General features: G+C 52.4%; 1 protein-coding gene across 2 annotated transcripts in view; it reads left to right on the top strand.

Annotated features, from left to right (window-relative positions):
- HNF4A (hepatocyte nuclear factor 4 alpha) overlaps positions 1-14,612 on the top strand; it is a 30,020-nt gene that overhangs the window by 1,054 nt on the left and 14,354 nt on the right. For both annotated transcript variants that reach the window (XM_011369368.2, XM_023536110.1), the window contains exons 2-5: positions 3,693-3,867; positions 4,953-5,047; positions 10,318-10,424; positions 11,130-11,285. In XM_011369368.2, the coding sequence (XP_011367670.1) occupies positions 3,693-3,867; positions 4,953-5,047; positions 10,318-10,424; positions 11,130-11,285 (533 nt within the window). The remainder of the gene's footprint in view (positions 1-3,692; positions 3,868-4,952; positions 5,048-10,317; positions 10,425-11,129; positions 11,286-14,612) is intronic.

Raw genomic sequence — 14,612 nt, 5'->3', positions numbered from 1 at the left:
GGAGCAGAGACATGATGGTGTGCGCCCTCTTGGCATCCAGCTCCAGTAATTGGGCCCAATGTGGCCCCTTCTTGAACCCCTTTGACATAGGTCCAGAGACATGGAAAGATATTTCCAATCTCTAGAGATGGTGGATGGAGGCGCTACTGTATTTCAGAGTGCCTTCGGAACTTTCCTGGGTTGAACAGCCCACTTAGAGAAAATGGAGTCTTCAGGAAAGTTTTGCTAAACGAGATGCCAGTCGGCAGTGTGTGTGTCGTGTGTGTGTGTGGGTTGGTGTGTGATCGTGGCCTCTTCTTGGTGTGCACGCATCAGCTTCCGTGTAAGTGGGTGGGTGGGTGGTGTCGACAACCGTGTGCCTGCGGGAACTATTTGCATGTTTGTGTTCATTTGCCTGTGTGTGCCTGGTCTGTGTCCATGTCCATTCCTGTCTGTTCACTGAGCGGGTCTGTGTTGGTTGGTGAATCCAGGGGCGCCTGTACGTGCCATCAGTGGTGGTGAATGTGTGTACATACGTCTGTGGATGTTTGCACACGTGTGCTGTGGATGGGACTCGTTTGTGTGCCCCGTGCTTCCTGGGCACATTTATGTCCCATGTGGACATCCCGTCTCCTGCCCCTGTCTGTGCCTGCTCGTGGACGTGGGCACGTCCCTGCACTGGGGGGCCGGCGCTCTCTAGTGCACACACCGTTACCAGACGTGATACGCAGGGTTTTGACATCGCCATTAGCCCAATCAGCAACACGTCCATTTGACTCTGAGCAGATTTCGTGGCTTGTGTGTGTCTCTCCCCAGGTCTATGCATCCGCCCCCACGTCACCATCGCGAGAGCACATCTGAAGGAGGGAGGTGTGGTTCCACTTTGCAAGGAGATGGAGGAAGGGAGGGGGCTTGGAGGCCAGGAAGTTTCTGGAGGGGAAGGTCCCTAAGTAGTGGCCACCCAGCCTCAGAGAAGTGGGTGGCAGTCGGCTGAGGCCAGCCTGCCACCTGCCTTCCTGTCATGGTGCTGCAGCTTCAGCCAAGGCCTGTAAGGCTTGTCAGTTCTGCTCAGCCAGAAAGAGGTAACTGCCCTGCCCGTGGTCAGTGGGAGCTGCCTGTGGTTGGTCTCAACAGCTGCTCACCTGCCCTGCCATCCACTCACTGTATGACCTTGGGCGTGTCACCGCCCCTCTCCTGGCCTCTGTATCTTCTACAAAATGGGCTTAATCATCCCAAGCCTGCTGGCTGGCTGGATTTTAGGAGTCTCTGGGGATCACGTGAAGGAACTGAGGGAAAAACACACAGGAAATGGTAAACAAGGAACTGCTCACCAGGCGGGGTACTATGTGACCCCGCGGGGACAACGTGCGCTGTCATGCTTCTGGCCACCGACCAGCCCTGGGCTGCATCCTGGGGCCAGCCCTGTCACCCCTCCAGAGCCCACGCCTCCCATTCCCAGGAATGGTGCTCCTGAGGCAGAAGCCACCCCCTTGATTGGGTGTCATGAAGCCAGGACAGTTTCCAGCTCTGGAGCCAGAAAGATTAGGGCTCACATTCTGGCACAGATCCTCCCTACCTGTGTGAACTTGGCAAGCCAGTTTCCTCTCAAAGCCTCGGTTTCTTCATCTGTAAAATGGGAATAAATAATAGCGCCTGCCCTCCCCTCCCCCACCTTGCCCCGCGCTACCCAGAGGATTAAAGAAAATAAGACACCTGCGAACTTAGCACTAGTAACTGGTCCTGGCCCCATGTGGGTCATCTCAGGAACTCTGAGCATCTGTAAGAAGGGTCTGCATTCCCCACTGGAGCATGAAATGGTCTGGCAGTTGGGGTTACGTTTGAATATACATCCTGGGCTGGTGGCTCGAAGCCTCCAAGGATAGCTCCCCACCTATCCTCCACCCCTGTTCCGGAAGCAGCAGCAGCAAGAGGTCCTTGTTTCAGAGGCACCAGCAGACAACCCAGCAAGGGTAGCACGGTAGAGTCATCTAGCATGCCTGGGCCATAAATCTGTGTCCTCTACTTAGCAGCAGTGTGATGATGACCCTGGGCGAGCCACTTATCCCCTCTGTGCCTTGGTGTTCTCACCTGGCGAATGGGGCCGATCAGCTGACTCCAGGGGTGAGGTGATATACTTGGCAGCACGCAGTCCATCCTGCCCGGGATGTGGGCACCCCTTCCCCCATCCTCCACCTGAATGGCTGGGACTTGTGGGGTCAGCTCTCCCCGGGGGTCCGGGGAGGTGAGGCTGAGGGAGAAAGGGCACCAGCACAGCTTAACAATTATCCCCATCTCGAGGAATAATTCACCAAGTGGAGGGGGCCGCACTCCTGGGCACCCTCGGGAATCTGGGAGATGTTCAGCCAGGCGACAGCAGAATGAGATGCAGCGGTGTCCGCTTGTGCATGGAGGCTGGAAGTCATCTGCTCTGAGAATTTTCTTCTGCAGAAAAGTTTTTATTTCACGAACACTGGCGAAGTGCTCATTATGTGCCAAGCTCTTCACTGAATCCCTGTAACAGCCCTAGGGGATTATTCTGTTCCCTATTTTACAAGTGAGGAAATGAAGGCCAGGAAAAGTAAACTAATGCAGCCAAGGTCACATGGCTAAGAAGTGGGCATGCTGGGATTTAAACTTGGCAGAAATGTCTCAGACTTTGTGCTCTTAACTACCACACTATGCCTCTCTTCAGTTCTTAACTGGATGTTCCTTAGGAATTCGAGGTCGGATTCAGGGTCTCTATGAGAACGCATGTGTGTATGACTTTGTGTGGTGGGCACATGCACGCATTTTTGGGGAGAGATGGGCCATGGCATTTATCATCTTCTCTGAGAGGTCTGTTCTTGGTGGAAGTTTGCTTACTAAAAGAGTGTTCAGCTGCTGAAATTTAAAAAAAAAAAAATTGAGAACAATTGGACCAGTCAAACGGTCCCCTTAACAGTTGGGGAAACTAAGGCCTGAGAGAAATTGAAGCAAGGAAAAGGAACTTGCCCAAGGTCACAGGTGAGTTAGGCAGAATCAGCACTAGCACCCAGGACCTCCAGCACCCGAGATCTCTTCCACCTGCCTCTTATGCCCCTCCTCACATTCATATAGATGCAGTAGCTTTTGCCCTCTGGGACAGAAGGTATACGAGAGGTGTCCACATGCTTGCCATGGCCAGGAGGAGGGCAAATGAGCTGCTGTCCTTGGTACATGTCTTCTTCTTTCCCAGGAGAGTTGGCAGGGCCCCTGGGAGCCAAGCTGAGACCCACCGAGCCCTGGTCACTTAGTGAGAAATGAGAGGCAGGACCTGTTTCTGGGCAGATGCTGGATGGGTATTTGCCCCTTCCGCAGCCTCCTCCAGCTAGTCAGTCAGGGTCTACCAGAGTTGGATGCATCCTAGGAGGTGGCCAGGTTTTCATTACTTTCCAGAGAAAGCTGGGCTAGCAGTCCTCACCACGGGGAGAAGCAGACCCTCACAAACAACTTTTTGAAGTCACTGTCACAACCATTCCGAAGTTAGAGATACAAAAAGGGGTTCCAAAATGCCAAGGGGCTTGCCCAAGTCCCTGAGGGAGTGGGAACAGTACTTGGGTCTGGCTGAGGCTGAAGCTCTGGGGTGATCCCCATAACACTCATATTGATTATTGACTCTATACCACCAGAGGAGCAGGGCTTCCGGAGGTGACTTTCTGCCCCTCCTGAGTCCTCACTCTTCTCTTCTGGTGCAGACACATCCCCATCAGAAGGTGCCAACCTGAACACGACCAACAACCTGGGCGTCAGTGCCCTGTGTGCCATCTGTGGGGACCGGGCCACAGGCAAACACTACGGCGCCTCGAGCTGTGATGGCTGCAAGGGCTTCTTCCGGAGGAGCGTGAGGAAGAACCACATGTACTCCTGCAGGTGAGGAGCCTCGATTTCTCCAGCCAGGAAACAGGCGCACTTGGGCATATGTTCCCCAGGGTCTGTCTTCTCCCCGGCTAGGTCCCAGAGGCATCTGCCCTTCAAGGCCTTCAAGCCTCTTAGGCCTTGTGGATTCGGATGGAAACAATCATTCTAGGAACCTCATTCACTGATCATATAGCTATCGGCTGCCCTTTTTTGAGCACTTACTATGTGCAGGCATCATACAAAGTCTTTGCATGTACGTATTTAACTGTCCCTACAAGCCCATTGTTATTTTCTCCATTTTGCAAATGAGGATCCATGAGCCTTAGGAAGCCTCAGAAGTTGGGGCCCATTCCCTAACGTGTTGCTTTTTCTGAGGCAAATAGGGGATTGACCCCAGGCCTTTTCATCTACCCCAAGGGCTTCTCAAAGCCTTGGAGATCCCTCCTTCAAAGCATCTTCTATTCTGAGCGACAACAATAAAATAATAGCAGTTGCTAGTTAGGAGCACTTGGTCACACGCAGATCCTGTGCCAAGCTCCCTTCCTGTATTTTCTTATTTTCACCCGTCGACACTCCTCTGAGGTGGTTCCTATCATTATTCCCATTTTATAGATAAGGAAGCTGTGGCTTGGAGAGGAATTGGAATTTGCCCAAGGTCATCCGACTTGAATCGATGGCAGAACAGCGTTGACCCCCGGGGCCACACCCATAACCATTGTGTGGTCCTGCCTCTGCTTATATCGCCCTCCAGAGAGTGGCTCACGTGGACCAAGCATTTGCTCTGAGCCGTAACCAGGAGCCCGCTCTGGGCTCTGGGCTCTTATAGAATGTGGTGGAAATAGCAATGCTTCGATACTCACAGGGCTAGGGTTCCCAACTTGGCCCTACCACCAGGCTGAGCAATCGGGTCTCCATATTGCCTCTCCAAGCCTCAGTTTCCCCGCATGGACTCTTAGAGAATCCGTAGAGCCTTTCTCATGGTGAGATGGAGGCTCCTGGGACGAAGGGTTAGAGCAACAGATGGCCAAGGTTCTAGTTCTATCGCGGTTGTGGGAGGGCTGTCCCTCCCCCATCCAACCATCCAAAGCCCTCCTCAGATTTAGTCGGCAGTGCGTGGTGGACAAAGACAAGAGGAACCAGTGCCGCTACTGCAGGCTCAAGAAGTGCTTCCGGGCTGGCATGAAGAAGGAAGGTGAGCCTGGGCTCTGCCCCTACCACCCCGCTGCCCCACCCGCACCCACGGCTCCCCACAGTCATTTACGACTGCAGCCACAACTTTATGACTCGGTGACAGGCCCCAGAGTGACTGGCTAATGGCTGAGAGGAGGAAGGGCCTGGAAATCTGACCATAGGGAGGGGCTGGGCTTGGTCTTGAGAACGATTAGAAGAGATAAGCTCCCACCCTCAGCTGCTCGGGTTTCCAGCTACCACCATCCCTGCCTGTCTTCACCACCACCAGGCAGCCAAGTCTGGTGTTTTTTCTTTATATACTATTTCAAACATTAGGAAAAAGCACAGAGCATGATATTACAAATGTCCATGTACCCGCTACCCAGAGTTAGCTAGTATGGATGGGGGGAGGGCTCTCTCCCTGAGCTTCCTGTCCCAGGGACAAGTGCTTCAATTCCTTAGTCATCATTCTCGAGTATCAGGTGATCTGAAGTTTTCCTGTTCCAGGGATCAGGAGCGAGGCACCAGACTTGCCCTGGGTGGAGGAGGAGGAGGAGGCCAGAATACAACATTTATTCCAGGCCTCCTGCTTCCAGCAGATGGATGCCAATTACTGGGCTGGGTTTTTCCACGATGGAGAGTTCCTTTTGTTCTTAGGACGACCCAGTGCGGCTGGCACTATCATTCCCCCTTTTCATGGATGAGGGAACTGAGGCCCGGAATGGCTCAGCCACTTGCCTAAGACCCCACAGCTGGTCAGTGCAAGATCTGGGGCTGGAACCCAAAGCTTCAGACTTGAGTTCAGTGCCGTCTGGACAGCACCTCCATGCTGCCTTCTATATGCCCTCCAGACCTCAAAAGGTTTAAAATTTTTTCAGCCCAAGCTCAGGAAGCAAAAGTCCTTTAACTGCTTCTCAAAGTAACTTGAGTTCACTGTCAAATCTCTTCATCTTCTTCTCCGCTCATCATCTTTAGCCCCCAGACCTACAGTTCTAGCCCGCAGCTGCGTCACTCCAGCCGAACTCTTGGTCTAGTCCTGTGCACTTTCCACTCGTACCCCACCCCACCCCACAGCAGGAACCCGGGACCCGGCCTGCCAGAGCGGACGGAAAAGGAGGGGAACCCGGTTTCGGCAGCCTCCCCTCCCCTGTCTCTGCCTCTGAGCCCGTTCGATCTGCCCCTCCCCCAGGACACACCTGTGTCTCATCCCAGCAGGGCCTGAGGTTGAGCTGATGAGACCCGTTGGCAAACCTGGACCTGCTGACCCTAGTGAAGGAGCGAGCGGCCTCCAAGGCCCCTCCTGCTCTCTGCACCACAATTCCAGCATCCAGACCTCAGCGGTCCTCGAAGTGGGAGAGGAGCTTTTTCAAAGGGCAAATGCCCCCCAACCTCCTCCCTACCCAGAGTTCAATGGGATTGAGCCTCTCTCACCTCTAAGCTGGGAACCACTGGGAATGAGAAAGGTCAGAAATGCGCAGGTGACACATGTATGAAAAACTGGCAGTCAGGGAAAGACTGAGAACTAGAGTCTTAAGGGCCTTACAGTCTATGGTTCTAATAGTGATTCTATTAACCTAACAGCCTAAGATTTTGTTTCCAGAGAATGAATTTCTCATGTTAGAATTTCACACCTGTGACAGGCAGGTCGGAGAAGGGTTGGCAGCCTTCCTAGGCTGTATGTGGCCTGATCCTGCTGTGGGCGGTCTTTATATATGTCTCTTGTTAAACATCTATTGTCATTTTCATGTGTGTCACTTCAGGGAAGTTTCACGTGTGTCACTTCAGTACAGTGTGTCCCCTCTGTACTCTAGATTTCCCATCTATAAAATAAGGGTTGTTAATGATCCCTCCCAGCTCTGTGAGTCTCACCACAGACACCAGGACATATGCATCCTCCCTCTGAGCTGCCAAGGAGGCACAGACCCATATCCTGGTTCCTGGAAGGGAACGAGAGCCCTCGGCCATTCTGCCTTAGCTTAGCCTTGAAAATAGCCATTGCTTCTTGGCTCAGGGAAGGTGGCATTATGCCAGGAGGACCGGAGAACTGGCTGATGGCAAGTCAGTGTGGGCTGGTAAATGTTGGTGTTTATCTGCATGCCTGGGTTAACTCGAAGATCATGACACGTGCACGTGTTGCTTGCTTTGAAAATGGGCCAGAGTAGCAAGGTATTCAGTTGCCACTGTGCTCAAGCTCTGGGAAGTGAGGGTATTATTAGGTCTATCTGAGTCTTACAGTCCCAACACCCCTCCGCAGCCTGGTGGGAAGTTCCCAAAGCCAAGATCGATGCTCAGTGGACGTCTCAGGGATCAGGAAGGTCGAGACAAGTTTTCCTTTCCCTTCCCTGATGGCCTTAGTAGGATTCAGGCACTAAAACCCAAAAATGGTCCCTGAGGAGTCCATTGTATGGTAATGGATACTCACTAGACTTTTGAGGATGATTACTTTGTAGCATATACAGATGTCGAATTATAATGTTGTATACCTGAAACTATATTAAATTAAAAAAACAAAAAACGTGGTCCCTGAGGACAGAAAGGCACGGGATGCAAACATAAAATTTATAGAGCAGCCAGGTGTATACGAGGTCATCAAACTTACCCCCTCACTCCTTTACAGATGGGGAAATTGAGGCCCGAGAGGTGACATGTTTGGATCAAGGGTGGAGTCAGGATTAGAACTCAGGCTCCCAGAGCTGGGCAGACACCAAGCTCTCGGGATTGAAACTGGGAGGGACCAGCATGGGGGGCATCTTCTCCTGTCTAGATTCCCGATAGTTTCTCTTGACCACAGGAAAGGGCTCCTAATCTTATAGGCCTGTAAGTCTTGGCCAGAAGTGGGTTCCCTGAAGTGACAAAGACTTGGGGAGAGACCTGGAGGTCAGTGGGCCCAACCGCAGGTCAAGAATTCTTTCCTATAATTCGACACCTACCTGGGCCTTACCCAGGACAAATGTCAGCCTCCCGGTGTCAGAAACCCAGCCCAGGAAACAGGGCCAGGGGTGCAGGAGGTTCGGGTTGGTGGTGGGCCCTTCCTTGTAATCCCAGCCAAGCCCCCTGCCGGCCCCCATTAGGGGTTCTCTGAGAAGATGGGCTCATCCTCCTCTGTGCCTCTGCCCAGGCTGGTTAATATTCAATAGAAGTTACATTAGGTCCCCGACCCTGCTAATACTGAGCAAACATTTGGAAAACATCATTCCTGTGACCGAGCTCGCGCCGGGCACTGATAAGGCCGGCCTAACCTTGAGGAGCCCAATCCGCAGCTGCTGACGGCAGCCCTTTCATTCGGCCCGCCTCCACCCGGCGCCCAGTGGGTGCGGGCAGCCACCAGGGAAGGGGTGTTGGCAGGCTGGGCACTCGGGCCGGGGAGTGGTGCTGGGAGCTGGTCCCATTCAGGATGGTGGGTCTCGGGAGAGATTAATTACCTCGAGACTTCTATTTTATCCCATTGATTCCTGGCTCCGATGAGACTGTCTGACTTTCATTCTCTGATTTCAGCAAATAGGTGAAATCCAGGACAAGTTCAATAGCTGGGATGTCGATGTTCCACGGAGAAACAGGCCATAGGGCACTTCCCAGAATCAGAGCTGGTCTCCCCTAGCATCTGCTTTCAGGCCCTCAACAAATATTTATTGAGCACCTACTGCGCGCCAGACTCTGTTCTAGTCGCTAGAGCCATAACAGTGAACAAGAGGAACGAAGTTCTAGCTTTCTGGAGCATTCCTTCTGGATTGGGGGGGGGGAGGGGTGGAAGGTGGTGAGAAATGAATAAAGAATTCTACAACAAACGCCAAGAATAAAGCAAGATAAAGGGTAGAACGTGAGGGAGGGAATGCCACAGGACGGTCAAAGGGGGCGTCTCCCAAAAGGTAGCATTTGAATGGAGACAGGTGTGCCATGCAGAAGCAGCTAACAGCAGGGGCAGAAGGTCTGATGGAGAGTGACAGGCTGTGTGTGAGGAGCATCAAGGGCAGGTTTGGTGAGCAGAGCCAGTGAAGGAAATCAGAGAGGAAGGGTCACAGGGCGGAACTGTGACTTTAGACCGAGTGAGATGGGGAGGCGCTGGTTTTGACCAGTGGAGGGATGTGACCAGTTTAGCAGATGCTTTGTCTTCTGAGAAGCGCACCAAGAGTAGAGGCGAGGCTGGACGCAAAGGGACCAGTGGGCCTGGACTACTTTGGGGAGAGAAGGCAGGGCCCACACAGAGTGGGAACCAAAGGCCGATTCTGTAAGGATTCCTGACAGCATTTGGGGTGTGAGCAGAGGTGATATGTGAGAGAATGAGAGATAGAACAAGACTCCCAGGCTAGGAGCTGGAGAATAAATCTGCCTGCTCCTGCGATGGGAAAGATGGCAGGGGAGCAGAGTTGAGAGGGAAAAGCTTATAGGCGGGGAAACTGAGGCCCAGAGAGAGGGGGTGATTCCTAGCAGCACGCAGGGAGCGAGTGGCCATTCCAGACAAGAACTGAGTCTCCCGCCACCTCGTCCTCCCTCCTTGCAGCTTCAGCCAAGCCTCATTCCACAGTGAGGCCTCAGACTCCAAGTGACGGGGCCAGGGAAGCAGAAGGTCCATCTTAGACCTGAGGCCAGCACCGACCCAGATGGGGACATGCAATGGGGTGTGGGGCCCCGGTGGACAGAGGTCCCAGCAATCTGAGTTCCTGGGGGATAGCTCAGTGACGGGGCAGGAGGGAGACATCTTTCCCTCGCCGTCTCCAAGAATGTTAGTCTGGGGCACATGCTGCTCACTGCAGATGGGTGAGACCTCCAGATGCCCTTGGTCAGGCTTCTGCCTCAGTGTCCAGGAACCCCTGAGCCATCTCTTGTCACCCAGAAGGATTCATTTTGCTTGTGTTACACACTTTCATGTGGAAAGAAAGGAACTCTCTTCCAAAAGAGAGCTTGAGAATCTGTCATCTAGACAAATCCCCTTTCGGTGCTCAAGATCCACCTTGAGCCCTCTGCCCTGTCATCCTTGTCTTTCATGCCTCCAGCGATGGGTGGATCACTCCCACAGCCATTACCTTGTGCTAGCAGTTGGAAAGTTCTTCCACAAGCTGGGTTAGAACCCATCCCCCCTCATTCCCACATGCGGATCCGGGCTCTACCCCCTGGATGGCCCCCTCCTCCCACCTCCAACCGTGTCTCCTCCACTGTAGGACAGCCCTGCAGAATCTCCTTCTGGGTTAAACTCTCTCCCCTTGGACCTCACCCACTCCTCACTATTCATGGGACAACCCTGCCCTCTGCCACTTCCCTGACCTCCTTCCTCACCTCTCTCCGCCGTCCTCACAGCCGTCCAAAATGAGCGGGACCGGATCAGCACTCGCAGGTCAAGCTATGAGGACAGCAGCCTGCCCTCCATCAATGCGCTCCTTCAGGCCGAGGTCCTGTCCCAGCAGGTACTAGAGTGATCCCTCCACCCCCTGGGGACCCCCCCACACACACACACACTGAAGAGGACACTCACCTCCACCCTGTCCTCCCTAGCCAAGCCCTTTCACAGAAGGGAAACTGAGTCCAGGGTCACGCAGCCAGTATAGGAGCAAAGACAAAGCTCAAACCCAGGTCTGGCACTCTGGGGTGCTTTTTAATTCATCCTGCGGCCTGCATTGTGGGAAAATCTTCGCTTTCACTGGGGGCCTGAGATCAGCTTAGCCCCAAGATAACAGAGTAGTGAACAAGTGGACAGAGTAGCAAACTGGGACTCAGTCAACCTCTTGCTGTGGGACCTTGGGCAAGTCACAGCACCTCTCTGGGCTCTTATTTCTTCATCTATCAGATATGGATGATAATTTTTGCCCTGCTCCTCCTCTAGGGCTGAGGGGCTCCTTAGGGTTCTAAGGAGCTGGTGGCGGAGGAAGTGGGGGCAGGCAGCAGGCGAAGGCCCGGAGGGAGCTCTCTCCTCCTCCACATCTGCCTTCTCCTTCCTTCTGTCTGTTTTCCCTGGAACTTCCCCTAGAGCCGAGAATGCACCCGCAGACCATCTCCCCTTTTCCAGACAGGGAAACTACCTGGGGAGAGGCCTCTGTGCAGGGAGCAGTAGGAAGGGGGCGGGGTGGGGGGTGGGGCGGCCATCTCCAGCATTTTCCTTCATCTCCCACCAGATCACCTCCCCTGTCTCCGGGATCAATGGAGACATTCGGGCAAAGAAGATCGCCAGCATCGCAGACGTGTGCGAGTCCATGAAGGAGCAGCTACTGGTGCTTGTCGAGTGGGCCAAGTACATCCCGGCTTTCTGCGAGCTCCCTCTGGACGACCAGGTGAGGGCGGACGTGGCCTTCGGGTAGGAGGGTCTCTCTGGCTCACCAGGGATGTAGCCTTGAATTGGTTTGATTTTATTTAACAAAATGCATATAATGTTCATGTGTGCCTGGGGTTGGTTAAATCACTTCGCAAATTTCAACTCATTTAATCTCTCCAACAACCTTATGAGGTAGTACCCTTATTATTCCCATCTTATAGGTGAAGGATGAAGGGAAAGAAAGAGATTTTTAAGTTCTGGGACACAGAGAGGTTAACTAACTTGCTCAAGGTCACGCAGCTAGTATCCAGCAAAGCTGGGATTAGAACCAGGCAGGCAAGCTCCAAAGTCCAGGCTTCTAACCACTGCACAGTGTACCAGGCCCCTCTCCTGGGGAGATGTTGACAGCAGCCGAGGGCCAGGAATCAGGGAATTTGGGCTTGAGCCTTGGTTTTAAGATTAGTTCTCTGATCTTAGACAAATTACTTCCTATCTCTGAGTCTCAATTTTCTTATCTGTAAAATAGAAATTACAATACCTGCTTCAGAAAGTTGTCGGGGAAGGTCGAGGACATCACCATCTGAAAAGCTTAAATTGTATAATGAGCACCTACACAGTGCCCGGGCTATTGCTGACCGCCCTAGATGTCACCAAGATGGTTTGACATTCTTTGGAATACCAACATGTCACAAGGGAAACAAGGAGGCTGGGAGGCAGGGGGAGGAGTCTGAGAACAAATGAATTTCTGCCATACTGCAAATGATAGCTTCTGCCCGGGGCACCCCTTAGGCCTCTGCAGACATTGTCCCTATCTGGGAAAGGAGAACTGGGCTGGGTCACCATCTCAGCTCTGAGGTAAGCTCAAGCACAAACAGACAGGGCCCAGACATCAGCCCTGGGGCATTCGCTTCTCTGTTTGGCACTTGTGCACAGAAGACTGGCAATGAATGTCAGTCTATTAAAGTATCTGAGAAGTCCCCCCGGCAAGCCAGCTGTTGAACTTGGTGGAACCCAGGGCTTCTGAAACTCCTTTGACACCCAGACTCTCCTGGAGTACCTATGAGTATCTCCCGGTGGGGGGACACGCTGTGCAAACACCAATTTGGCGGGTCCTCCTCAGCCTCGCGCTGGACGCTGGATCAGACACCCTCTCACGTGGACCCCTCCTGCTTTGGGAGGGATGACAGGGCAGGGATCCTGGCCGAGCTGCCCCTGCCTTCTCCCCTGTTCTTCATGTCCTGGCCCTGGTCCCCTCTGCTGGAGAGTCTGCATTAATGTTTAATCCCTCCTGTTCCTTCTCAGGGGCTCAGCAGGGCAACAAGATACCCCCAAGCTGAGCAATTGTTAACCTCAATTCCCACTCGAACCTCCCTGGCTGGGGCTCAGAGCATTCTCAGAGAGCAGTGATGGGTGGCCAATAACTCAAGACAATCATTAACAACACCCCCCAACCGCCCCACTGGCCCACCCCCAGAACAGCCACTATGTCAGGGGATTGGATCTGGGGCCAGGAGGGTTCCCAGCTCCCCATTTGTGGTGTTTAAGGAACACATTTTGCCCGAGATGGTGGGGCACACCTGGGAGAATTGGGGGGCATTGTCCTCCTAAGGACATCTCAAATCTATTGACATCGCCTCAGGAATCACCTTCCAAGTTTGTTTGCTTCTTGATTTATTTTGGACATTAATTCATTAAAACCTAGACGTTTGGGTGGCATTGGATAAGGGGGCTGAGGCCTTGAGAGGGAAAGCGATTTGCCCAAGGTCACAAAGCAAGGTAGCCACAGAGCTGGGATCTGATGCCAGGTCTTCCGCCTCTTGGTTTGAGAGCCACTGGAATAAGTGACATAAGCCTTGCACAGTGAGTGCCTGGTGTATAGGAAGCTCTCAGTCATAAGCATCCTTGGCCTCTCTTTGTCCTAGTCATAGGAAGGAGACGCTAACATCCCAAGCTTTCTGCCATTCCTCTTCTTTTCCTGTCATCCTCACAAAGCTTAACTATAGAGGAATGGATGAGTTAAGGACAGGTGGATGCCTAGGAGGGGCTGGATCTGGAGAGGAAGTTAAGTAGTTTGTTCATTTGTTCATTCACCCTTCTTTCCTTCCTTCAAACAAATGTTTATTGAATGCCTTAGAACAATTTCTCCTCTTAGAGAGGCTTTCTCTGACTTCCGGATCTAATGTAGTCACTCTTGCCCCATTGCTCTTTATCACATGACCCTCACCTTCTTTCCTTCTTCCTTTTCTCCCTCCCCACGCGGCACCCCGCTTCCCTCCCTCCCTCCTTTTCTTTCCTTTCACCATTGTGTCTCTTAGTGGGCACTTAACATTTGATGACTGAAAGAATGAACAATAAAAGGAATTAATGAACAAAAGCATTTTTACTTCACAGTTTGGCCTGCTAAAAAAAAAAAAAGCCTCCAAACTCCCTAACCTAGCCTTGCAGATAAGACCCTTGAGGCTACCAGCCTCCTACTGTTTTTGCCAGCCCATCCTTCAGTTCTCGGGCAAGCACTAAAGCAGACGGTTCTGAAAGAACAGACGATGACCTCCTGTGAGTTGGCTGGGCTCCTACCTTGGGCTTCAGTCTTCTGAGGCAGCCTTGTCCTCTCTCTGTAGGGAGGGATCTGTCAAGCTCATCCCCTGCCAAAGGCCAGTGCTCATGCCTTTGCCTTGGGAACCAACGTCCACATCCAAATCCTTGTAATTCACTCTCGGAATCCTGGAATCTTATGATGTCAAGCGGCAGATGCCCTGGAGATCTAAAGCAGTGATTTCCCAAACACAACTGTACATCGAAATTGACTGGAGAGCTTGTTAAATACAGATCCTTGGGCCCACTTCATATATACAGAATTAGAATCCCTGGTGGTAGGGCCTAAGAATTTGCATTTTCATAAAACGCTCTTCGTAATCTTTCATAGCTGCTCCATGGGTAGGAATTTGGGACCCACAGTTTTAAAACTTTTTGGGTCATAGACCTTCTTCAGAGTCTGATGAAAGGCTTTGAGCTTCTGCTGAAAAAAAAAAAAACACCCAGAAAGTTGTTAGAGTTTCACCAAGCACACAAGGAAGGCCGAGAGGGGAGCGGCAACTTGCCCAAGGTCACAGCAGTTTACAGACAGAGTCGACATCTGGTCTCCCATCTCCTAATGCATGTTCTTTCCCCTTCCGCTTCCTGAATCCTTCCCAGGTCCCTGGTTTTATCAGTTATGGGAAGAGCAGTTTTCCGATGCCCATTTTATAGTTCAGATAGGTGAAGGCAAGGGAAGCATTAAGCTGACTCACCCAAGGTCATCGAGTCAGCGAAAAGCAGCCTTCTCAAGGGTGCAGATGCCAGACACCAT

This window comes from Pteropus vampyrus, unplaced genomic scaffold (genome assembly GCF_000151845.1).
Source record: "Pteropus vampyrus isolate Shadow unplaced genomic scaffold, Pvam_2.0 Scaffold147, whole genome shotgun sequence".
Classification (NCBI taxonomy): domain Eukaryota; kingdom Metazoa; phylum Chordata; class Mammalia; order Chiroptera; family Pteropodidae; genus Pteropus; species Pteropus vampyrus.
This window is presented reverse-complemented; position numbering and strand designations above follow the sequence as displayed.